Raw genomic sequence first — 27,519 nt, forward strand, 5'->3', positions numbered from 1 at the left:
TATTAAGAGTTCTTAGTTCCTTAATAAAAGAGGCAGACCATACCAAGTTCTGACATTCGAGGTTAGGGCACATGAGTGAGAGGGATTTATCGGAGTTGTCAAAGAATAGTCTTTTTGGTAATTAAGCTATAGTTGTATTGTGTGCTTGGTAAACAAAGGAAGGTTAGCTTTAAGTCAGTCGTGCATAGAACAAAGTCGACTCTTGATTAAATTCATTTAGATTTGTAGTGTCCATCAAGAAAGTCATCTATAGGAGGTTCTAGATATTTGCTCACTATTATAGATGATTACTATAGGTTGGTGTGGGTATTCTTCTTAAAGATTAAAAATGAGGTCTTTGGGGGATTCAAGAATTGGAAACCTATGATGTAGAAGCAAAGTAGGCAGTAAGTGATGAGGTAAAGAACGAATGATGGGCCGGAATTTGTGAAAGAGAAGTTTAGTAATTTGCAAGAACCTTAGGATTGATCGTCATAGGACTTGTGCGGGTGGACCTCAAAAAAATTAGGTGGAGAAGAGAATGAATAGGACTCTACTAGAGAACGCACAGTGTATGTTTTTCCATGCTAAGTTGAGTAAGGGGTTTTGTACCGAAGTGGTCAAGATGGCGACATTCTTGGCATAAAGATCACCTAATACCGCTCTTGGGTTAAAAATAGCGGAGGAGATATGGTTAGGGTCACCAGTGGATTATTCTTATGCGAATGACGGAAAGTTGGAGTCACGTGCCAAGAAGTGTGAGTTCTTAGGATATACGGATGGGATCAAGGAGTTTAGATCGTGGGATCCTAGTACATCAAGAATCATTACAGACCACGATGTTACTTTCAATGATCTGTGTTTCTTCATGTTAAGAGATCATAGAAAGACGCAAAGAAAGTTGTGGAGAAGGAGAGCGGGGATGAAACTCATAAGGAAGATATTGATAATGATGTTCTTGATGGTGATAATATGGAGACACCTTAAGAAGATGGAGATTTTTCTTTCACTTCCTCCTCTAGAAAGGCCATTAGTCCTAGGAAGGACACATCGCCTTTAGTGTAAATTACAAGAATCGCACAAAGAAGGCCTAAGAGGCATGTGAAGGTGCCTATAAGTTACGATGTGAAGATGATGATCTAGGTTAGGTTAGGAAGAAAGTGTAGTGTTCGGTGAAAGTTCCAAAGAAGCTTAATCGGAGGAAATGGCCACTTGTGCTCTTTTGGTTGCTAGTGACATAGTTGATCTAGGCCATCTTCATATAATGATGCCAAGGAGTGTAAGGATTCTAGGAAATGGCAAGTGGCGAAGTAAGAAGAAATTCAAATTCTTCTCAAGAATCAAACATAGAATTTTGCAAAGACACCAAGAGGGGAAAATTTTTGATTGTAAGTAGATCTACAAGTAAAAAGAAGGGATACCGAGTGTTGAGGAAGCAAGATGCAAGAAAAGACTTATGGCTCATGGTTTTAGCCAAGTTTTGGGTATTGATTACAGTAAAATCTTCTCTCCAGTGGTAAGACACACTTTTATTCGTACTCTTTTAGCTCATGTTGCTTTGAATGATTATGAGTTAGAACAATTGGATGATAAAACACATTCTTGCATGGTGAGTTAGGGGAAGAGATTTTTACATGAGGCAACCAAATGGTTATATTGTTGGGGGTGAAGAGGATCATGTTTTTTTTATTGAAATAGTCTTTATATGGTCTTAACCTATCACTTAGACAATGGTACAAACAGTTTGATAAATGTATAATTGAGAATGGTTTTAAAGAAGTGAATATGATAGTTGTGTCTACTTGAAAGAAATGCTTGGTGGTTCTTTATTGTATCTTTTGCTATATGTTGATGATAAGCTTGTGATTGGAAAAGACATGGTTGATGTGAAGAGGGTGAAGGATATGTGGAAGAGAGAATTTGTGATAGCAAAAGGCATGTAAATCATTAGAGAGAGGGCAAAATGAAGAGTGTATGTGTCCCAAGAAAAGTACATTAAGAAGGTCTTGGAGAGATTTCATATGAGCGATGCTTAGCCAGTCTCTACTCCTTTAGCATTGTAAACAAAGTTATCAAAGATGGATTGTCCTAGGTCTAAAGAGGACAACGAATACATGACATCAGTTCCATACTCAAATGCGGTGGGGAGCGTAATGTGTGCTATGATTTGCACTAGACCAGACATTGCTTAAATCATTAATGGAGGAAGTAAATATGTGGCTAAGCCGAGGAAAGCATCATTGACTTACGGTAAAGTGGATCCTTATGTATTTGCGAGGTACATGAAAAACTTGTATTGATTATGGAAGAAACAATGATGAGTTGCATGATTTTGTAGATTTTGATTTTAGTGGAGATATTGAAGAGGTTATAAGTTAAAGGTCTACTTTGCAAGGGGTAGTAGCTCCATCTACTACCAAGGCATAGTACATGGCAATAATAAAAGGGTTTAAAGAAGCTCAATGGCTATGAGATTTTGTTGGAACTCAAGGTGGAGAAGTATGTGCCTACTATTTTTTGTGATAACCAAAGTACTATTGATTTTGCTACGAATCAAAATCGCTACTATAGGAGGGAAAACACATTGAGATAAAGTTTCACTACATTAGAGACACCATCGAAAAGGAGAAGGTGATTGGATAAGGTTCATACAAGTGACAATCCGGCAGATATATTGATAAAGCCTTTAGCTAATTAAACATTTAAGCATTGCTAAAACTTAATTGGGTGTTATTAATGCATGTAGGGCATATCTCCCACCTCCTAGGAGGTGGTTACATCCTTGTTTTGGATAGATATTTTTTGGATACACTTCTTAAGTGTATATACATTCTTGTGAATATGATTGATTGATTGTTGTTTCGGCGAGATTGATTTTATTTCATCAAGGTGGAGAATTGTTGGATATGGTGTGCTACTCACCCAGATGACTATGCATGCATTTGAAGAATTGGTGAAACTGAGGAAGACCTGATGGTCGCTCGACCAAGCCAAGTCGCTCGACTACGTTGAGCAGAAATATTAAAGCAACTGATCTCATTCTGATGTCTCACTCAACCGGCAGTCGGCCTCACTTAACTCGCTCGACTGGGTCGGACAGAACATGTCGACCAAACTTCTTTATATGTGCGTGCTATTATATTTTCAAATGACTAATCATTTTGTTTCCTCTTGTTCTAAAGCCTATAAAAGGCTGATGTATATCATTTGTACAGAATAAGGGAGATCATATTGATCAATTCAACTGGGAATTATTAGAGAGTGAGTGCCACATCAAATCTTAGGGTTTCTAGTGAGAGGATTTTAGGGCTTTCTTTTATTCTACATAGAAACATACTAAGGGTTCTTCATTTAGAGTTTAGATCATACATTGTAATTAGACCTGGGAAAACGGTCGGTCGGTCGGGTTTTGGGTCGGATCAATTTCGGTCGGGTCATTTTCGGGTCGGGTAAGTTTCGGATCAGGTCAGTTTCAGGTCGGATCACTCTGGGTTTCGGGTAGGTTCGGATTGACCCAACGGGTTACCATGGAACATTAGAATATCCAATCGACTAATTCAACATAAAAAAAAATCATTAAAATGTCTAAAAAAAATCATTAGAGAAATTATATGTACGATTTTCAAAAAATAGTTGGTATGTCAGGTTCATTTAAGTGCATGAAAAATAAGGGAATTAATACTTATTTTGAAAGACTTGTAAGATACGCGCTTTATAAAAGTTATTTTGTTTATTATATTTGTAACGTTAGATAAAAATGACAGTAAAATTATCTTCACAATTTTCATGTTGGAAAGATATACAACTAACTAAGTACTTATTTCGTCTTATAAGATACGCGTTTTATAATTTAGGGTAGCGACATTCGTTTTTTGAAAAGCTCATTCAAACGTGCGAAACGTTCGTATAAATTATATTGATTTGCTTACTGAAATGTAGAAGAATTAAAAACTCATTTGACTGATTTAACAAGATACGTGTATTCAATTAAGATGATTATAACGTCCTGTTTTTAAAGAAAAATAATTACGATGGCTAAAAAGACGTTAAATACGTGTTTTTTGAGATCTATTGATGAGTTTTAGGGTTCAAGTGATATACTCAACATGTTGAAATACTTTGAAAACTAAAATTTTATTTGAAATGAATTCTAACATTGAAATTACTCTAAAAATTGATATTAAATCTGTCAAAACGGGTCGGTTTCCGGTCGGGTCATTTTCGGTCGGGTAATTATCGGGTCGGTCATGTTTCGGATTAAGTCACTTTCGGGTCGGTCGGGTTCGGGTTTTGTCGGGTCGGGTCCTGGGTTCATTTTCGGGTCGGATCAAATTTTCCCAGGTCTAATTGTAATCAAGAAACCCTCAATCAATAAGCTTGATTCAATTGTTTTGGGTAGGATTTTAGCCTAATATCACATTGATATTAGGATTTTCCCCACCTTCTAAAGTTGTGTATTTTTCTTTAGTTTAGCAATTCTATTTTTCGTTCTTTGTAGAGTATCTTCATTGCTAATTACCATTTTACTCTTAACATTGAGATTATTAGATTATACTTTGAATGAAATAGTGAAAAAGATTCACAAAAATACTTTATGTAGTCTCAGAAATCAAGCAAACGACTATAAAGGGAAAATATCATACTATAGAGTAAAGCTGGAACATTCATAAAGGGATAACACTATTGATGCTACATACACATGCTAATAATTGTTGCACAAGCATGATTTAATGATCTTCATTACAAACTAATATATCCAATACCCATAGTATATTAGATATACTCCAAAAAAGTAAGGACTACGGACACTAGAACTCGCAATTACCTTGTAACCCGATAAATATACCAAATGCAGTGAACCATATTTTCTCAGTCTGATTGTTTTGCTTATCTTCGTCTTCTCCTCTTGCTTGTTCCACAGCTCTCAACAATGTCCGTCCCATTGTACAGTATAATATTTGCCGCATCCTCTTCACCAAATTTAAATGATGCATTCTAATTGGTCTGTTTATCATGAGAATCTTATTTGTTTGAGCTTTGAACTATGTTTGATTTTCCTTCATATTCCCTTGCAGTGCTTATCATCATTATGCACTTACAATTCACACTCAAAATTTTCCATTGTAGTCTTCAACATCCAAAGTATATCAATCAATGCCATCGAACAATTTTCCTTTACAACTTTCACTTTTTGGACTGATCTTCCTATTTCCCCGTCCTGTGTTGTAGGAGCTGCATTTGTTTTCATTTCCAGAAACTCTTCAATATTCTTTCTATGATCTTCATTCCATCTCTCTTGAACATTCTACTTAGAACAGCTGGTTTAGTATCATCCAGGTAACATCACTCATCACGTCTCCATCAAAATGTAAATCCTTTGTTGCATTGATATTCCTTGCATTCTCAATATTCTCTAAACAGAAGCCTTCCATTACTAATTCTCTGAACCTTCAAGTGGCCACTGGAACTGGTATCACTTCCTTTCACCAAACTATTTCCTAAGGAATTCGGGTTAGCTGGAGGCATGACCACTATCCGCCAAGCAAGCTTCTGAATTTGTCACTAGTGACTTGGCCTAATGCTTATTGCACAACCAAGTCTGGATCAATTCATCTGTTTTGGCATCTGGAAGTAATGCCTTTTCTTTCATCTCTGAATATATTTTGTGTGCTTCTTCGAGCTTCCCATTCAAAAAAAGCCCATGTATCAAAGTAATATACGAAGCAGCATCATCATTCAAACCATTCTCAGTCATCTTATCCCATAGGATAAACACATTATCAAGCTGATTCCATCTGCAAAATTTCCTTATTGATAATAGATAAGTATCTTTATTTGGCTGACAACCCAACTCCTTCATTTTATCCAACAATTTAAAGACCTCTACTCCTGTTCTCTGAATACGTAAGAATGCATGAAACGTTCGAATAGTGGGCTGCAATCCATGGCTGAGCATCTTTTCAAAGACATACTCTGCTTCCTCCCTTCTCCGGGTTGTACACAACGGCTTAATCAATGAGTTATAAGTGACAGAATTCGGAGAAATCCCATCATCTTCCATGGTTTGCAAAAGCTGTAAGACTTCCTTTGCACGACCTTCCTTAGCAAGAGCGTGCAATACAGCATTATAAGCCTTCCTATCTGGTTCAATACCCATTCCTTTCATTTGTTCAAACAATTTAAGAACCTCCTTCAGTCTATTTAACTTTGAGTAGCATGAAATAATGCTTGAAAAAGAAATAACATCAACCTTCACTCCAAGACCAATCATCAACCTCCAAAATCTATTAGCCTCACGCGGACTACCAACAATATTGCACCACCCGTTCAAGATGATGTTAAAGCTCTTAGTATTGAATTGATAAATATTTTTGTTACTAAATAACAACTGCTCAGCTTCCTGCACATTCTTATATCGAGTAAGTGCCGAAAGAAGCTTCTGGAATTCCTCTACCCTAACATGAAAATTAAACCTTTTATAAGCATGGAAAGTGTTAATAGCATTCACAACATCATGAGCAGCAGAATACCTTCTAATCATAATCAAGAGGGTATTAGGGTTAACAATACCACCCCTTCTCATCTCATCAATCAAAGACCAAGCAGTATCAAATTTCCTCCGTTTTGCTAAAATTGATATGATTGAATGATAATCTCTCACTGAATGTTCATATTCCGGCAGCTTCCCAGCCCAAAGGAAGAACATATATGCCACCTCCCAATCATTCCTAGTTCTAGAAAGAACCTCTATCACCAACTCTGAAGTGACAGAAACTCCACATTGATTAAGCTTTTTAATCACTTCAGCTCCATTAATTACACTTGGTTTATCACATAATTTCTCACTTTCTGCTAGGTTATTCTTGCTTCCAAACTCCCTCAGTATTCCCAAAATGACCCCTAAATCATGGCCAAATTTCTCATCTTTAGAATCCATTTGCCCATTTTCAATCTCATCATCTTCCCCATTAAACCCATCGTTTTCCTCAGCAATCACATCGTTTTCATCAATGTCACATGCATTTTTATGGTTAGTTTTGGTCAAATTTAAATTCATATTTGATTGAGTTGAGGTAGTATAGTTCAAATATGGAATTTGAGCACTATAACTGAAAGGGTAATAGAGATTTTCAACAATGGGACAAAGCTTGATACCAGTAACTAATTTGGCTACCTGGTTTTTCCTTAGATTTATAGAACTACCATGAAGACGATTAAAGTCGTGTGATAAGAATAAACATAGAACTCTTCTGAATTTCCACATTTTGGGGTTCAATAAAGAAACTCGAAAGTAAAAATAAACACAAAAAAAGGAATAGTTAGGCAGAGTTCTTGGAGTTACCAACAATTACAATGAGGTTTTCGACTAATCGAGGGAGCTGCAATATGCTGAATTGCTTGATAGGGCAATCAGTCGAACGAAAGGGGAGGAAGAGACAAAAGGTATGACAAATATTGGTCTATGAAGCTGTATTATATTTCTTAATAAATAAAAACTACTCAACAATTCAACACAAATCAAAAGTATTGTAGAAAAAAAAATCAAAATTAGGGTTTATTACCCTCAAATCCGTCTGTGAGGAGAGGGGAGGAGTATGCGGTGGCTGTCGGCAGGGAGTGCGGTCGCCTGTGGGCTGTGGGCGGTGTGGCTGTCGAGTACTCGAGTATCGACTGTGACTCTGTGAATGAACTGATTGTTAAATAATGTAATCTAGAAAAATCTAGGGAGTAATGTATCAAGAAGTAAGTAAAAAAATTCTATGATATCCTAGAACTATCTAGACTAACACTCTAAAGCTAATAATCTAGAACTATCTACAAGTTGTAGAAAAGACTAGAAACATAATGATGGTGAAAGCACCAACATAGAAGCACTATATATATGTGTTGCATGCTCTCATTTGTAAGCCAAGCCACATAATACAAAAAACCCTTTTTCACAAAAGCCATCAACTCTCCCTTTTATTTTTCTTACTAGCATCTTCAATATTTATTAATCAAAATCAATAATCCACTACAACTTCCGCATATTAATTCTAACATTTGGTATCAAGAGCCACTAATCCAAAGCCTTTTTTTTTTCAATCATATATCATCCAAATTTCATATCAATACCAACTCCACATATATATAAATGGCCTCCCCTAACCCCAATTCAAACACAAACACAAACATATTTAATCCCCAAGTTAATTGGGTACCTATATTTAAAGGGGAGAAATTTGATCAATGGAGCATGCAAATGAAATCAATTTTCATTACCCAAGATATATGGGAAATTATTCAAGATGGTTATGAACAACCCAAAGATGCCAATGAAGAGGCTTCTTGGGATGACACTAAAAAGTGTCAATACAAGCAAAACAAAAGAAGGGATCATTATGCCCTCTCTATAATATATCGTGGAGTAGATGAGACGATCCTACCAACAATCATGACCGCCAAAACTGCAAAGGAGGCATGGAGCACTTTGGAGACAAAATATCGAGGCTCGAAAAAGGTAATACTCTTCAAACTACAATCTTTATGGGGTCAATTTGATAGTATGCAAATGACCGATAATGAGTCAATTCAATCATATACAGACCGAGTCTCAAATATTGTTAACCAAATTCGATCCAATGGAGACACCATTGAAGATGTTAAAATAATTCGAAAAATATTAAGAAATTTAACCAAAAAATTTGATCATATTGTGGCTGCTATAGAAGAATCTAATAAAGATTTAAGTTCACTCACCATGACTGAATTAATGGGTTCTTTATTAGCACATGAAGAAAGAATGCGTAAATTTGAAGAGCAACCAATTGAACAAGCTTTTCAGGCTAAATTAAAATTTTCTAATAATGGAAAAAATATAAATGGCCACGGTAATAATTTTCAACCAAAAAAGGGAAATTTTAACAACCGTGGTAGGGGGAGAGGAAATCATAAAAATCAAGGGAGCCGAGATAACAACTCTTATTGCATATTATGCAAGAAAAACAATCATAATACAAGAGAATGTCGGTACAAATGCAAAGGATGTACTCGACACTCTCATTTTGAAAAAGATTGTTATTTCCGGCAAAAGGAAAAGGCTAATTTCACAGAAAATAATGATCAATTATTTTACACATGTCTGGATGCTCAAGAAGAGCAAACTGACACATGGTACATCGATAGTGGTTGCTCCAACCACATGACCGGAAATAAAAATTCATTTGCTAATCTTGATGAAAATATAAAATCACAAATAACACTTGGTGATGGGAGTAACCAAGTAGTTGCCGGAAAAGGAACAATTGTTGTTAAAACAAAAAACGGCTCCTCTAAATTCATCCCCGATGTCTTTTATGTCCCTGGGCTAGCACAAAATTTGTTAAGTGTGGGTCAGTTAGTCCAAAAAGGTTATATGGTAAAATTTGATAATAATCAATGCCACATATATGATAAGAAAAAGGGGCAATTAATCACTACCACTAAAATGGCTCCAAATAAAATTTTTCCACTTAAAATGCAATTGGAGTTTAATACTGCCCTAAGTACAATGGTGAATGAATCCGAATTGTGGCATTTGAGATTCGGACATTTAAATTTTGACAGTTTAAAACTGTTAAAAAATAGAGAAATGGTGATTGGGCTACCACCAATCACTAATGAAAAGAAAATTTGTGAGGGTTGTATCTATGGCAAAATGCATAGATCACCATTCCCAACCTCATCATGGAGGGCTAGAGCTCCATTAGAGCTTGTCCATGCTGATATATGGGGTCCTACCAGGAATCCGTCTCTTGGCGGAAAAAGATACTTTCTGTTGATTGTGGATGATTTTTCACGCATGATGTGGGTGTATTTCTTGGAGAAAAAATCAGAAGCATTATCCCACTTCATGCAATTTAAAGCCCTAACAGAAAAACAAAGTGGGCATTCAATAAAGGTTCTAAGAACCGATCGTGGGGGAGAATTCACAAGCAATGAATTCAACAAATTTTGTAAACAACACGGCAGCAAAAAGGAGCTCACAATCAGACGCACACCACAACAAAATGGTGTTGCAGAAAGGAGAAACAGGACAATTGCTGAAATGGCTCGGAGTATGATGCAAGGAAAAAATCTGCCTAAACATTTTTGGGCAGAAGCTGTCCACACAGCTATTTACATACTTAACAGGTCTCCCACAAAAGCGGTAAGAAGCATGACGCCGTATGAAGCTTGGCACAAAAGAAAGCCAAGGGTTGAGCACCTCAAAGTTTTCGGGTGCATTGCATATGCCCACGTCCCGAAGGAGAATCGGGATAAGCTAGACGGAAAAGGAGAAAAATGTATCTTCATTGGATACAGTGACGAGTCTAAAGGATATCGTCTCTATCAGCCCGAATCCAAGGAGTTGATCATCTCCAGAGATGTCATATTCGATGAAAAGGCGCAATGGCAATGGAACGAGAACGATGTTGAAGTTCCAGTAGAAGTCATTCCACCACCAAGCCCAGATGAAGGAGAAGATCCAATTCAGTCACCAACTCAATCATCTGCAAGTCCATCACCATCAACCAATCCAGGAACACCATCAAGGAGCCCAAGAAGTCCATCTACATCACAAAGCTCAAGGTTGGAGCCAAGTCACTCAAGCCCAGCTCAACAAGTTCGAAGATCACAACGAGATCGATGTCCACCAAGCTACCTGGAAGATTATCAATGCAATCACACCATCATGGCACTCTTTACAGGAGAACCACAAAACTTTGAAGAAGTAGCTCAAGAAGAAAGATGGATCGAAGCCATGAACGAGGAGATTAAGATGATAGAAAAGAACGACACATGGGAGCTTGTTGACAAACCTCAAGACAAGGACGTGATCGGTCTCAGATGGGTTTACAAGATCAAGCACAATGAAGATGGCTCCATTCAAAAGTACAAAGCTCGTCTAGTTGCAAAAGGATACTCACAACAACCTGGAATTGACTTCAACGAGACATATGCTCCAGTTGTCCGTATGGAGACAATCAGGTCAGTCCTAGCTCTAGCAGCTCAATTTAAATTGCAAGTTTATCAATTAGATGTCAAATCAGCATTTCTCAATGGGGAGCTAGAAGAAGAGGTATATGTCGAACAACCTCAAGGATATATAATCAAAGGAAAAGAAGATAAGGTGTATCGCCTTCGAAAAGCCCTCTATGGGCTCAAGCAAGCCCCTCGGGCCTGGAACAGCAAAATCGATGGATATCTTCTCCAAAATGGCTTTGTAAAAAGCCCAAATGAGCCATCACTCTATATCAAGACCCAAGGGCCAAAGTTTCTCATCTTATGCCTATACGTAGATGATCTAATCTACACATGCACCGATCTGAGGATGATAGAAGACTTCAAAAAGACAATGATGTCAGAATATGAAATGACAGACCTCGGAGCTATGAAGTACTTCCTTGGCATGCAAGTCAAGCAAAGTCCAGGTAAAATATTTCTCTCACAAGAAAAATATGTCGAGGATATGCTCAAAAAATTCAACATGAGCGATTGTAAGCCAATGGCTACACCAATGGCTACAAATGAGAAGCTCTCAAAGAATGATGGAAAAGAAAAGGTGGATGCATCAATCTACCGAAGTTTAGTCGGATCTCTCATATATCTTACAAATACAAGACCAGACATCGTTCATGCAGTCAGCATCATCTCAAGGTTTATGAGTGAGCCAAGCAAAGCTCACTTAGCAGCAGCCAAGAGGATACTCAGGTATATCAAAGGAACAAAAAGCTATGGGATAATGTACGAGTCCGAAGCAGACTACAAGCTCATAGGCTACACGGATAGTGACTGGGCAGGAAGCATCGACGATCGAAGAAGTACGAGTGGATACGTGTTCCAGCTAGGGTCCAAGTCTATCTCATGGTCATCAAAGAAACAAGCTACGGTAGCACTATCATCATCAGAAGCAGAATACGTATCAGCGACAAGCGCGGCATGTGAAGCAGTATGGCTAAGAAGAATCCTAAAAGATCTACAACAAAAGACAGAAGATGCAACTACCATTTATTGTGACAATATGTCAGCAATAGCCATGACAAAGAATCCAGTCTTCCATAGTCGCACAAAGCATATTGAGATACGACACCACTTCATTCGTGAATTGGTCGAGAAACAAGAGATCAAGCTAAAATTCTGTAAGACAGAGGAGCAACTCGCAGACATATTTACCAAGGCACTTCCAACAGAAAAGTTCATCAAATTCAGAAGACAGCTAGGAGTCCAAGATTTTTCAGATTAAGGGGGCGAAATTAGAAGGTGCATGATTTCACGAATGTGGGAGTGTTAAATAATGTAATCTAGAAAAATCTAGGGAGTAATGTATCAAGAAGTAAGTAAAAAAAATTCTATGATATCCTAGAACTATCTAGACTAACACTCTAAAGCTAATAATCTAGAACTATCTACAAGTTGTAGAAAAGACTAGAAACATAATGATGGTGAAAGCACCAACATAGAAGCACTATATATATGTGTTGCATGCTCTCATTTGTAAGCCAAGCCACATAATACAAAAAACCCTTTTTCACAAAAGCCATCAACTCTCCTCTTTATTTTTCTTACTAGCATCTTCAATATTTATTAATCAAAATCAATAATCCACTACAACTTCCGCATATTAATTCTAACACTGATGACTGATGACTGCAGGTTACTGATTGAGAAGGAGAACGCGTGAGGGAGAAGAAGAACGAAGGTTACTGAAGCGAGGACTTTGGTAGGCTGGTGAGTGTTGAGCGCTGAGGCAGTGAGAAGGGAGGGAAAATGAGGGTGTGAGCCCTTTGGGCGGGATTTGGGAATGTGAATGTATGTTAAAGGAAAGGATGAAGAAAGGAACTTTAAGCCATGTTTTATCAAATGACGATGACGTGGCAAGTTCTTGACCGCTGATCTGTTATTAGCATTATAATCCAACGGCTAAAACACCTTATCCGTGTGCTATCCAAATAACCAATAACATTTTGTGCAAGTAATGTATCAATTGAGTATATATTCATCAAATTGGACAATTAGTTATCTTAATCTAAAATAATTTATTTGAGTAATATAAATATTTTATATCAAATATTAAATATTTTTATTATTGAATTTGGTAAAATTGCATAATATAGGCTATTTAATTCAAAGTAACAAAAAAGGTGGAGTACTAGTTTCATTTACTATAAGTCTTTAATAGATCGAATTACGATAAGTGAATTACGATCGATTATTAATACGCTAATAGCCTATAAATTACTTTAGAGTATTCAATATCAGTATTCAGTAATACTAATAAGTAATAACTAATAACTAATAAGTAATAGCATTGAGTTAACTGTAAATGATAATCTGTAAATGTAACTATAACTCTATAAGATAGTTTGTATTAGTTTCATTCACTCCAATAGGTCTAGTTCCGAACATTATTAAGTTTTAAATTAAATACGATGAATTATTAGTGTAATAGATTTATTATTTTAAAGTATTCAAGGTCACTAATAAGTATAAATACGTAATATCATATAAAATGGTTATGATTACTTGATTAATCTAATTCACTTTATTATATATAATAAGTTTCAATTATCAAACTTAGAAATACAATCGATTATTAGTGTAATAGAGTAATGTATATTCTAATAGTCTATGAGATAGTTTAGATTATTCTTATTATTCATTCAAACAAATTGAGTTTCGATTATCGAGTTTTAATATTTAATCAATTATCAAAAGTAGCAACATGATGCATTATTAAATAATAGTCATATATATATATATATATATATATATATATATACATATATATATATATATATATACATATATATATATATATATATATACATATATATATATATATACATATATATATATATACATATATATATATATATATATATATATACATATATATATATATATATATATATACATATATATATATATATATATATATATATATATATATATATATATACATATATATATATATATACATATATATATATATATATACATATATATATATATATACATATATATATATATATATATACATATATATATATATATATATATATATATACATATATATATATATATATATATATATATATATATATATATATATATATATATATATATAAACTAATTGAAATAAATTGATCTGCCATAAAATGAGCATACATCAATTAAAAACCCGACTATTAACTTATTTCGATATTGACCTGATCGATAGTTGTCCGTAACCGATAACTACTCGAAAAATAAAGCTCGAACCCGATTTGTGCCCGAAAAAACCGAACTAATGTAAGACCGATGACAACCCGAGCTCGATTGACACGCGACTCGAATTTCAACCGATAACAAACCGGTTTGAACCCGATAATGCGAACAACCGTTGTTAAACCGACCCGTAACCAACCGATCTGACCCGAGTATGACCCGTTGTTGTATACAACCGAAAATTTACCGATTCGAAAACCAACCGAGCCGAATTACACCCGTCCGAAACCGACCCGATAACCCGAATGAACACCTCTATTTGCTTATATACATGTTCTAGTTTTAGGGTTGCCTAGAAAACAATTATACTTTTTGTGGAACACAATTATTTTGATTGATCCTATTCGCTAAATTTACAATGAGACAATCATTTGAGTTATAGGATTCCAACACTCAATTTACTTAGAATATATTTAAATACTAGTATATCTAAAGCTTTAGATAGAATGTCAACTAATTGATTATCAGATCTTGCGAATGGAATACTAATAATTTTGCTTTCAAGTTATATTGATAAAGTGTCTATTCACCTCTATACTTTAGTTCGATTGTGTTGAACTACCTTTTCTAAAAATATTAATTGCTGCTTTGTTGTCACATAAGAGGTTTGAGCTACCCTCTAGAGGAAAACCAAGCTTAGCTAATTCTCCCTTCGTCTCTATGAGAATGCATCCAAATTAGTTTAGGTGAAATTTACTGAAAAGTGAATTGAGTTGGAGAATAAGACAAAAAACAAGTAGATGAAAGAAATGAGTGGTTAAGTTGGAAAAAAAAATACAGAGTGGAACCATTACCAAAAAGGAAAAGGTTAAATGAGAGAGACAAAATAAAATAAAGAGAGGTGCAAATAGAAAGACACAAAAGGAGTAACCTTCTAGGCCAAAGTACTTTGGCTATTCCTTTTGTGGTTCCTTAAAACTCTACTTTAGTACTAGATAGAGCAACGACTTATGCTTCTTGCTTTTCTGGGTCACGAGATTTCCACCAACTAAAGTGAAGTATCCTAAGGTGGACTTCGTACCATCTCTATCAACTGCCAAGTCCACATGGGTGAAAGCTTGGAGACTCAAGTGATTTTTCTTTTTATCCAGTATCCCTCTTCAAGTGTACCCTTAGGTATATCGAAATTCGAAACACATTCTCCATATGTTCCTTCATTGGTAACCTCATTTGTGGTCTGATGATCGGACATATCTTGTAGCTGAGAAGTGAACAGGATATATACTTACTTTAAAACGTTTGCAAAAGAAGAATATTGTTCATCGACATGCTAATCGACAGTAAATTTTACTTTTACTCACTGCTCTTCTATACATGATACTGGCATTCCCTTCTATTTTTCTCTATTCTCTCTTTGCTTCTGTCTGTTCTGATCTTCTTCTTTTCGATGTTCCGCATTTACCTCTCCTCTTCTTCTCTCTGTCTCTAATTTCTATTCTGTTTGGTTCTGAAGTGCAAATTGTATTGTTATATCAGTGTTTGTGTTATACAACCTATCTTGCACTGAAAATATGCAAATTGTTGGCAATAACCACATAGTTATGGTTAATCAAAAGTTGGTATTATTGTAGGGAAATAAGCAAAAGTCGTACTATTCATAGTAATTTTTTTAAAAAAGTGATTATTCAGTCCTGCACGACAAAGACAACAACAGTGGATAACAGCAGCACAACAGCAAAGGTTGCAACATAGGACTTCGCGACATCAATGAAAAACTACCACCACCTGGCAGCAGTCCAATAGTGATGACAGGGGCATGAAGTGAAACAATACATGTGCTACTTTGGTGTTGGAATTCATATGTGATCATGCTGCCCAGAAAACTATTTATTTAGTTGCAATTAGCTTTATTTGCAACTGAGTGATGCTACCTTTGGTTCACAGGAGGAGTAAGTGAAATAATACATTCACCGGTTATTTAGCATTTTATTGTTTTGAGTAAACATAGAAATAGTAAAATTGTCCCTATCGCCATATCTGATTGTAAATGCAACGAATGGTACTAAGCGTTGAAGTTTTTTTGTTCACCATCAAATGATAGCCTGTGAGGCTGTGAGTTCACTTTCTTTTGTCAACAAGCGAAATTATCCTTTATTGATGTTAATGTGTTCTTTCATTATGTACACCCTTATTTATATTGGTCAAGATTTTTCTTGGGATTCTTGATATTTTGGTATTTGGTTTTGATACAAGCCAACTAATCAGCTGTATAAATTGGTATGGAAATCATTAATTTATAAATATTAAATGCAATTAGATCAAAGGTTTATTTACACTTATATATGAATTGGTTGGTTTTAGGAACGATCTAGCTAGGCTTTATGGCTAGACATATAAAGCCTTTAATATGTTTTCTTGCCTTACTTTGCTGGTGCTATCTACTAACGCCTACATATCTTCAGCATTTGAATTATTTACACATATTTAATACATTGACATTTCAATATTTTCATTCGTATTATTGTTTATAAAAGCGTATATAATATTATTATAAATTTCAATAGGGTAACTTAGGGGACCGTATATATATATATATATATATATATATATATATATATATATATATATATATATATATATATATATATATATATATATATATATATATATATATATATATATATATATATATATATATATATATATATATATATATACATGTAGGATCAAATAAGAAGGATTCTAAAATGAGAAGGGTGAGAAAGATTTTTGTTTGATTTTATTTAGTTACTATATATAGAAAAAATGATACTATGTTATAAATTAAGAACATTTTAAAAATTATTTAATAGTTACCTTTTTATGTAACATAATTATTTTTACAATTATGTGATTTTGGCTTAACTGTGACCATAGATTTTTTTTATTTTAGTGAAATCAAGGGTATAGAGTCTTTCTTACTCTTCTCATTTTCAACCACTTCTCAATGGATCCCTCCCCTATATATATATATATAAATATATGTTACACAGAAAAATAACTATGACATAAATTTGAAGAATGTTCTTCATTTATTACATAATATCATTTTTTGTATATATAGTTTACGGTTTTTATCTGAAAAACATTACTTTAACAGTAATTTTCAAAGTCGTGGGAGAATTAGAGCATTGGAAATGAACGGCAATGTAGAACATTATAATGTTTCTAAATTTCATAATGTCCAGCACTCTTCCCCAATTAAGCCCTATAAAGATGAATAGACCTCACTTACACATTCAATAAGCTGCAGTCCTTTGCTCAGAGTATAAGCAGATAACGGAAAATTTGAAAACAATAAGACAAAAACTCAAAAAAATGAATAAAATAATTCAACTTTCAAACTTATGTCAAAAGTAAGCGTGAAAATTACAAACCTGAGGTTTAGGGCTGTTCGCAATTACTAACTGCGAACAGGTCAAAAAAGACAAAATAGTTGTTCGCAGTTACTAACTGCGCACAGCTATTTGACTTGTTTTAACCTGTTCGCAGTTAGTAACTGTGAACAGGTAAAAAAAAAAAGTCAAAGTTGTTCCCAGTAACTAAATGTGAACAACTATTTTTGTCTTTTTTGACCTATTCGCTGTTACTAACTGCCCCAAACCTCAGGTTTGGTATTTTCACGCTTACTTTTAAAATAAGTTTAAAAGTTGGATTATTTAGTTCATTTTTTTAATTTTTTGTCTTATTGTTTTTAAATTTTCCAGATAACGGGCGATATCCATTTTCCATGATCAATACACGAGAATGGAGTAACACACAAAATGCTTGAAAGAAACGAGGGTGAATTAAATTTTAAACATAAAAGATGAAGCAGAGAATATTATGTTCTTCACATAAATAAGCAACTCAGGATTCAAACAAAATTGAATTCAGTACAACATATAATTTAATGTAAACAGAATACAGCTGCAATTTCCTCTGATCTCCATTTGCATCAGGTGAGCAAGTATGCATAAAGTGAGAGTAAACACGAAATGTGCATAAAAGAGACATTTTTATCTTGTGGCTAACGTACACGTCGAACCTTCTCTTCTTGCCCGATTCCAAGTGATTTTTGAGCACTTGCAATGCCTTCGGGATCTGTTAAAAAGGACAAAAACAACACAACTATAAAGAAAAATAAACAGAAAAAAAAGGTTGAACACGGCACACTTTAATGAAAAGTTAATGAAAGAATCATAAGCTTATACTCCAGTTCCTCAAGAAGACTCACAATGTCAGGACTTGGTTTAAATCAATTACTATGTACACTTTAGTGTCAGTTCGGCTTACTGTGACATGAACTTTCTAAACTTACACTCATCAAAGCAGTAAACAGTTAGAAAATATATGAAGAATCTTTACATCTTACATTTTCTCAACTCTCGACTTTATTTGGGCCCAAGCATAACCATGTATGCATCTTTACTCTCACAGTCCAATCATAGGGATTATAATAAAAGACCCTTCAAGAAAAGGGTTAAAACTTCTCATAAAAGAAAATTTGATTTTAAATGTACGAACTTTTAGTTTTCCGCTTTCAAAGGTTCCAACTTTGATTTATCTTTTAAAGGTTTCAACTTTATATACTATAACTTCAAAAAGTTTTCAGGTAAATGTGACATACAATAACCAGTTGAAACTGAACAAAAATACAAGAAAAATAAAATGAATGAATTCCCCATTTTTGAGAGTGATCTCTTTTATCTACAATTTCTCAAGTCATTTTAAGTTCAACAATGGCGTCCTCACTGCAGAAATCTCATGCTTCCTCAAAGTAATAAATCAATGGCTTCTACTGCAATTAAACTTAATTAGAACTAATTGGACTAATTTTGAGTATAATTAAACCTTTTGTTAAACCCCAAGTCGGTACCCAACTATTCCAACTTCTGCAACAATTAAACCTAATGGGGCTTAATTTTGGGGATAGTTCAAGAAGATCTCAAGCGAATACTTCCATCTGGCCTTCAATTAAAAGTGGGTATGCTCAAGTTTTTGATAATTATTCTGTGCTTACTCCAATTTTGTATAACAGCTAGCACATCATTGATGAGAATTGAAACAAGGTTTTTATAACTCCTCAAGTTTTTGATAATTCACTTGAAACAAATAGGATTTTAATAACTTCGTACTTGTGTTAAGGTAGTTTACTCTCGGAGTTGCAAGGCTAAGAAATAGTAGGCACACCATTGATGAGAATGATTAAGATACAGCGGCAAGCCATAATCCAGAAAAAATAATTTTACACAAAAACCCAATGCCAAATTACAAATTTCTGTCTTCTAAACCGAACCATAATCCCAGTAAAATCAATTTCCCTCTTTCTCCACCAAATTAAATGAAAATTACAAATACAGCCGGTAACAGATAAATGGAACCTTTTGAAAGTTAAAATGATATTAAGTTGGAACCTTTAAAAGATAAATCAAAGTTGAAACCTTTAAAAGTGTAACATTAAGAGTTTATACCTTTAAAATCAAATTTTCCAAAAAAAATCCTCTAAAAATAAAAAGACTAGTTAGAGGAATAATAAAAGAGAATACATGACCTACAAACTACCAATGCAGAAACTGCCAAATGAAAGCGAAATGGACAAAGAAATACCTTTCATGAGAAACATTTTGAAGTTAACATATAATCTAAAATAATCGATAGTTATCTCCTATTAGAGGTAGTAATCCAGCAATATATATAAATGATGCAATATTGGCTCAAATTCCTTGAACTATTAAAGAAAACAAATCATGGAGTTCGAATTGGCACCACCAATCAGAGAGGTCGCATCTCAAACGCTAACAGAGCAACAGTACATTACGAAGCATCATAGCATTTGTATCCAGATAAATAAGATGAGATACTTTACAAAGCAGCGAGAATCAATGTAAAAGTGACCACTGATAAGTTAAAACAGAGCACGTTGCACTTATAGCTTTTGAAATACATGGAAGAAAGACATGGAAAACACTATTGCAGCTTGGAAAACCCATCAACATGTTTGCACTATTAGGCTTCACAAATAAATTGGAGGAGCTAAAACATATTCACTAAGCCACTAATGCACTAGCCTTCCTACCCAGCTAGATCTTAACATAAAATGAATGCAAACAGAGAGTCTGTCTTACCAAAAAACTGAGTAAAAATACGAGTAAAGAAGCTCAAGTTGCGAGAAACGTTATATGCCATTGCTGGAGGAAGGGGTTTTACCAAAGTGTCGATGCTGAATACCCGCTGAAGAAACTGCAATTACATTTTAAAGATAGATTCAGCATTGCTGCAATCAAAAAACAAATATATATACAGAAGATTGATGTATTAAAAGATGTACACATTTGAACCATGTGTGCCTAGACCCGAACACATTTCAGTACATGGTTCAGCACAACCTGATACAGCCCAAGATCAATCAACTTATGAAGATGAAAACCATGCAAGAGGTCAGGAGCATCACAATCAGGGACAGCACACAGAAATCAGTACAGCAGAACCACATACAGATCAGAATATAGCAGCAGATCAGCACAGCAGAACAACCGTCGACCAGCCTACCTTGCACAACATGTGGAGACCAAACCTGTGCACCAAGGACCTGGACAACCGTAGAAATGACATCTTGGTACATGGACCTAGCGACCAAGGGCCAAGAACCCTACTAATGATACACACAGGTCTCTGAAACCCAAGCACAAGGTGCCCCAGTCAGCTGATCAGTATACTGATGATCAGCTTGATTTTCTGTTAATGTTTCTGTTTCTATTTTTAAAAACGTGTGATGTATGGCACGTGATGTATGACTAGCCGTTGTGTATTTAAAAACCTATATATAGGTTGCCTCTCTTGTACAAAGGATTCAGATTTGATTCTCAGTATTCAATCATCATTTTTTTCAAGTGTTGAAATTCTCCTCTTTGTTTTCCTTGTGTGCATTTGTCTCAAAATCAATCAACCTTATAAAAGAGTGTAGAGTTCCTTCTACAATTCTAAATTGTGGAACAATTTAGAGTGTCATCTCTTCAGTTATTGAGTGGAACTCAAGTAGATGTGTGTGGAGTCATATTCATTGGTGAGAGAAGCCAAGAAAAGGGGTGACTGTGGCTGGCCTGAGAACCAAGAATTGGTTTCTTGGGTTGATTGGTGGTCGTATTGTGTGAATTGGAATCAATCATCCTCACTGTAATTGAAAGGACTGATTGTGCGCAAGATTGAGAGTCCGGAGGATCCTATCTTGGTGCAACATTCAACGTAAAAAGACGTTGATGTTATAAAAACCTAAGAATGAAGTTGATGAGAGTTATACAGATATTTCAGTGTTTGTCTGTTTGAAGAGAAGGCACTAATGCCCTTACATTTTTTCCGTCTTACGTTTAAGGACCAGAAGTTAAAAAGTTCTAATTTTTGGGATTCAATGTCAGGAAAAATTAGGAGGGCACTAGTTAATCACTTATTTGCCGCCCCTCTTTTATAGCAAAGGCTTACACATAGAGATCTTTCAGTTCTAGAGTAATGAACTGTCACTTACTTATGTTGTAAAATGGTGTTTGTACTTGAAATTGGTAGAAATTATTAATCAATTTATGATTAGTTTTCTAAGTTGAAGTTTAGAGAAACCAGAAAGTGCCAAGCAAGCATAAGACTGTATATACTTACTGCCATAAAGCTCATTTGCTGTCAAAGACATTGAGACTAAACAGGAATCTCTAGCAATTGGTCTTACTTTATTTTGGAATATGGTGACAATAATGAGCCATCACCCTCTAATATTCACTCTAGTGTTCAATATTACAGCTACTTCACGTGCTTTTTTTTATTGATACTTAGTTATCTACTGCTGTGACAGACACTTCTGCTATTCTTATATTTGATTTATATTAATTTATATCACTAGTGGGGGTGAAAATCATATATCTGTCCTATTATAAACACAAGATGTTGCATTTAAGGTCAGTAATGCATCACAAAATATAGAGATTCACAATCATAAATTCATGAAGGTTCAAGATATTCAGTTATTTGCAAATCATGATGGTTATAGGTAAGGACTTATGACTTTCAATCAAACTGCGAGATGAACTGCTATTGTTGAGGGTGCAATAATAGTGGTTCAACGGGAGCATTTCACTTAACTCTTTACGGTCCAACCCTCATGCGCCTATACAAGTATTTGTGAAATGTATTACCTAGCTTACTAATTGAGTTAGGAAGTTACTATACTTGGAAAGTTACTATTTTATGTGCTGTTATTTTGTAGGCCACAAGATTTTGAACACACCCTTATGAAGACGTGAAGAGATTTCGTTCGCATGTAATAATGGGCATGATACCATGTGTGTTTTGTTCGAACATGAGGTAGAAGTACTTCAATTAGTAATATAGTAGTGCATGGTTGTTAAATTCGTGATTCTAACTTAACTCGTAAAAAGTGCTCATTATCAGATCGTAGAATCGAATTGTAAAATCGGACGATTCTACAATTTTGCAAAAATAAGAAGTTATTTGTTCTAATTCAGTATTAATGAGTTTTGCCACATTCACCGTCAAACAACCTACCGCAATACAATTAAGTTTGAATAAGTTCATTTTAGTTATCTGTTCTAATAAATTCAACTCACTTCAGTTCAATAAGCTTGCCCTTAAAAAGTCTCGGAGAACATGTATAAAAATATCATCAGCTTTAGAACCAACAATCTTAGCATCAATAACATTCCAGTTCCACAAATTCCAACTGGGTGGGATGTACTCGAACTACCTTGTGATAAAAAACGATATTTCTGGTTGGTTGCATATCATACACCATCTCCAACTTCAAATAATTAAGTTCACATGAACCATTTTACTAGGCTTCATTATAATCTAAAACAAATGAACTATAAATCTTTGCCCTCATCAAGTATGTATCATCAAATTGGAAAAAAATGAGTCCTTTTGCTTCAATTTGAAAAGCAACTGTGACATCAAAACTTTACACCGTGAAATCATGGGCTAAAAACTTACTTTTGTTTTAATCTTTTCATCTAGAACTTCAATTTGAAGTAACTCCATCAATTTTTCTTAGCATTACTTTGGGAGAATCTCACATTTCAATAAATTATCCATTGAAATCAAACAGCGTTAAATCCCCCCTAAAGCCACTGCTAATTCCACATGAATTATACTCAGAAAATAATAGTAATAAAAAAAACGCAAGTAATTTCCCAATACAAAAAACACACAAATATAAACTCGCAAAAAAAATTTTCCACATGAAACTAATTCTCAATAAAAAAAAAACTAAAAAAAAAGGATAAAATGAACCTGGTAATTGCGCTGAAAACTGTAACGAAGTTGTGGGTCAATTTCAAGAGAATGATCTGTTTGATTGTTGTTGGAAGAACGTTTTTTACCAGGGACATGCATGGTAGGTGTACCCCCTGGTTGGTTGGTAACTTTCATCTTCGCATCTTTGAATTTATCTGCTGGATTCTCCTCATCTCTCCATGGAGCAGATGACAGTAATTGCTTCTTCGTTTTTCCCATCCTCACTTTCTCTCCTTCCTATCGTAGTCCAGTGAATGACTTCATAAACCAAACCCATTTCTTTTTATCTTCTTTTTATTACAAATAGACCGGCCAATTTTTTATCCATCCCAAATCGACTTGAAATTCGACCGTACGTAAAAATCCAACTCCAAAGCTGAAAAATTTAGTAAAACTACTATTTAAAACTAATTGTTTGATGAGGATCCACAACATTTCTACTCGGTTTTTTATTTTGACACTATAAATACTTTAATTCATATTATATTGATCCTTTTTATAAGATAATATTTTAAAAAACAATGAAAATTAAGTTTTTTAAAAAATATTATAGTGATCTAGTGTTTATAAAAGAAATTATAATAAGAAAATACTTTGTAAAATATCTGACTTATTAGGTCAATCCAAACATACTAAAATTAAAAATGATCTAAAGTTGACTTGACTTAAAAATATTATGTTCCAAACTTGTTCTCATAAGTCACTAAACTAAACCAAATAAAAAACCTTTGTTCTCAACAAAGCTAATTGCGGCATAGTCATTTCTTTATGGACCGATCCCTTACTTACTGCTAATGCTAAACATTTGAAATATTTGAAATGTATAACTTTATTTGCATAGAAAGGACCTAGTAATCTTGACAACAACCTAGTGTCACAGGCTCACTTATTTGCCTAGTGAAACCCATGCGACACTAGTGTCAATGACTAATGAATTTCACTAGGCAATCGTTAGCCATTAACGCTAGTACCGCACGGTTTCACTAGGCAAATAAGTGAGCCTGTCACACTAGGAACCTAACCTATCAATTTGGCGCCGGTGCCGGAAAACTGAGAATAAAAATTAGTTTTTATGGAAATTGCTAAATAGTGTGAATACTTGCATTTTAATTTTGTGAACCATATGCATAAGATTTTCTGCTAACAATTTCTATCGATGGCTTGGGATACAAAATCAATCCCCGACAATATCGCTCTGTTTTATGTTATCGGTTCACCATTCCTTGTTTGTCGAAGGTAGTCTATGCCCAAGTTGTAACACTGCCAGGATGGATGTATGGGGGATCACACAATCCATTGCTTAAGTGATGTCGGTGTGAAGCTTCGATATAATTTGGTTGGGGAGATATCTTAGGCTAGTGGATCTTCTACTAACTAATTGGCTTCATGGTGAAGATGTTTGTGTAGATGTGACTAGAGGTTCGCCCTTTGTTGGCACAAGAATCTCCTCATGGACCATTGGTGTCTCTTTAGCCAATGCCGCAGAAAGAGAGAGGAAGAAATACACTACTAAGTGCGAGGAGAACGGTCACAAATTCATTCATCTTGCTTTCTCCACCTTTGGAGAGCTAGGTGAAGACGCCCTTGACCCGCTATCAAGGATTGCCTCTGTCGCTATGAGCAACCCAAATATCACCAAGTTTAGGGTATACATTTTCCACAGACTAGCCTTTTGTATTCAACAAGGTGTGGGTGTTCAGCTTGTTGCTCAACTCCATACCAATTTCTTGTAAAGCCTTTTTTCTATGAAATGGAATTATTATTATAATAAATAATAATCACAATTTTAATAATAATAATAATAATAATAATAATAATAGAGAATTCAACAAGGTGTGGGTGTTCAGCTTGTTGCTCGACTCCATACAAGTTTCTTGTAAAGTCTTTTTTCTATAAAATGAAATTATTATTATAATAAATAATAATCACAATTTTAATAATAGTAATAGTAATAATAATAATAATAATAATAATAATAATAATAATAATAATAATAATAATAATAATAATAATAATAATAATAGAGAAAAAATAGTAATGCTTCACAATAGTCATGTAGTTTATATAGGAATGCGCTGTGATCGGGACTTTACGTCCTTCAATAGTAATACCGCAAGTGCATGGCATAGCGTAGTACGTCAGTAAGTACGGATCGAATCCACAAGGAGTGGGGGTTAAATTAATAGTTTCTCGATGGATTAGTGTGTTCGAAAACGTATAATATGATGTTTGGAGATAGAATTAATTAAAACAAGAAATTAAAAGTACTGAATAAAAATAAAGCATAAAAGTAAATAAGGATACAATGAACTAAAAGCAAGGATACAAGGAACTAAAAGTAAATAAGGCTAGGCTTTCTCACAAAGTAGTATTTACTAAACATTAACCTAAGGTCATGGATATTTTGTTACGGGGAAGAACGTATCATAAGTACTAATGTTCTCTCTCGAGCAACAAAAGCTTCCTAAATATACTCAACTACTTATTCTCATGGAGTTAAACATAATTTAAGACATGAAGCACACCTTCAACATTTCCAATCAAAGCATCTACCTATTCTCATGGAGATGTCTTAACTTTTAAGCATAGATTATCGTTAAAAATCGACTCTCGCTCTCAATTCAACGACACTACAACATGATAGCAAAATCCATCTTAAATCATAAACAACACAACCAAGCTAAAGGTAAAGAAAGCATTTAAAACTACATGCATGATGATGATGCCTAGCCTAAGCCAAAACAAACTACTGACTCATACTCATATTGAAATTGTAGATTGCAAACAAGCCAAGAATCAGAGATGAATAAATTAAACTAGAGTATACTAAAGATGAGTGCAATATATGTTGAAGAACTAAAAGCATGAATATATGAAACTAAGGCAAACAATTAAAGATGACTAAGTGACATAAATTGAAAACAATATAAGCATAAGATAGAAGTTTACTCTTTTAGGTTCAATCTAAGGATGAACAAGATGATTTGATGATTGAAAGTAATACCTTCCTAAAGCTTCAATAATAATACATCAATGGTTGATGAATTCCAAGTTGCAAAATGTTAGAAGATGAAGTTAAGATTGTATTTGGAAAGTGAAAATACATAATTGAATTGAAAGAAAAATTATGCTAATACTAATTCTTGGCACCCCTAATGGATATGGTAGGGTGGCTGGCAGTCTTGGCAACAACAATTAGAAGCAACAAATGTAATTGGACCTCGTATGATACTTAAAAAGATCGCACATGCTGCTGCCGCTCATTTCGCTCGAGTCGAGCGAATCCCGCTCGACTAGTCGAGCCACCATCAAGTCCAATATCAGAAACTTCAAAAATTGGACAGATTGTTAGTTTTAGCTCTAGTCGACCTAAGCCATCTTGCTCGACCAGTCGAGCGAATGTACTGTACACTTGGATTGAATCCTACTGATGATCAGAAGCTCTGGAAGTTTGAATGCACTTTGTTCGACCCGAGCCAACTTTGCTTGACCGGTCGACCGAGCTTCAGAGATGTAATACTTCAGCTTCTGGCTCGAGCAATCCTGATCGAGCCACCTTGGCTTGAGCCCATTCTAGTCGAGTGGATTTATTTTGGCTTCTTTTTGGCTTGTTCTTATGGCTTGGATCATGACATTTCACTTCTTTGAACCCTTGATGTTTTAGGTGAGAAATGTATGCGACCAAAGGATCTAGTTTGTGCTCGGTGTTGATGATTAGATCCTAAAATGAAACAAAGCACCAAGCAACAAAACAAGCGTAAAATCCAATAAACCAATGCAATAACATGTAGTTTCCTTACGCTAAACAAGCTGCTTATAGGGGTGAAATTAAAGATTAAATGTAGTAACAAACTCCCCCAAGCCAGACCCTTGCTCGTTCTCATGCAAGCATTGCTTTATCATAAAGAGAAAAGAAAATCGAGAACCAATCATAGATGCACATGAATGATCTAACAACAGCTATAGTCATGAACGCGCAAGCCACAATTTGTTAAAAGATGTATGATAGATTAGCAA

General features: G+C 34.7%; 2 protein-coding genes across 2 annotated transcripts; both read right to left on the reverse strand.

The window, feature by feature from the left end:
* Nucleotides 1-4,105: 4,105 nt before the first annotated feature.
* LOC130805029 (pentatricopeptide repeat-containing protein At5g15010, mitochondrial-like) lies at nt 4,106-7,417 on the reverse strand. The gene has a single exon (XM_057669626.1). The coding sequence runs from the start codon at nt 7,241-7,243 to the stop codon at nt 5,555-5,557; it is 1,689 nt and encodes a 562-aa protein (XP_057525609.1). The 5' UTR covers nt 7,244-7,417; the 3' UTR covers nt 4,106-5,554.
* Nucleotides 7,418-18,035: 10,618 nt separating this feature from the next.
* LOC130805030 (uncharacterized) lies at nt 18,036-23,773 on the reverse strand. Its single transcript, XM_057669627.1, has 3 exons — nt 23,500-23,773; nt 20,334-20,448; nt 18,036-18,309 (listed from the first exon to the last, which is right to left on the reverse strand). The coding sequence occupies exons 1-3, from the start codon at nt 23,719-23,721 to the stop codon at nt 18,236-18,238; spliced, it is 411 nt and encodes a 136-aa protein (XP_057525610.1). The 5' UTR covers nt 23,722-23,773; the 3' UTR covers nt 18,036-18,235.
* Nucleotides 23,774-27,519: the final 3,746 nt, after the last annotated feature.

Source organism: Amaranthus tricolor, chromosome 2 (genome assembly GCF_026212465.1).
Source record: "Amaranthus tricolor cultivar Red isolate AtriRed21 chromosome 2, ASM2621246v1, whole genome shotgun sequence".
Classification (NCBI taxonomy): Eukaryota; Viridiplantae; Streptophyta; class Magnoliopsida; order Caryophyllales; family Amaranthaceae; genus Amaranthus; species Amaranthus tricolor.

Coding starts and splice junctions, on each gene's coding strand:
- LOC130805030 (XM_057669627.1), bottom strand. CDS start 23,721: ATGGGAAAAACGAAGAAGCAATTACTGTCATCTGCTCCATGGAGAGAT. Junction 20,449..23,499: donor GTTTTCAGCGCAATTACCAG/GTTCATTTTATC, acceptor ATGTAATTGCAG/TTTCTTCAGCGGGTATTCAG. Junction 18,310..20,333: donor TATTTTTACTCAGTTTTTTG/GTAAGACAGACT, acceptor CCTTTTTAACAG/ATCCCGAAGGCATTGCAAGT.
- LOC130805029 (XM_057669626.1), bottom strand. CDS start 7,243: ATGTGGAAATTCAGAAGAGTTCTATGTTTATTCTTATCACACGACTTT.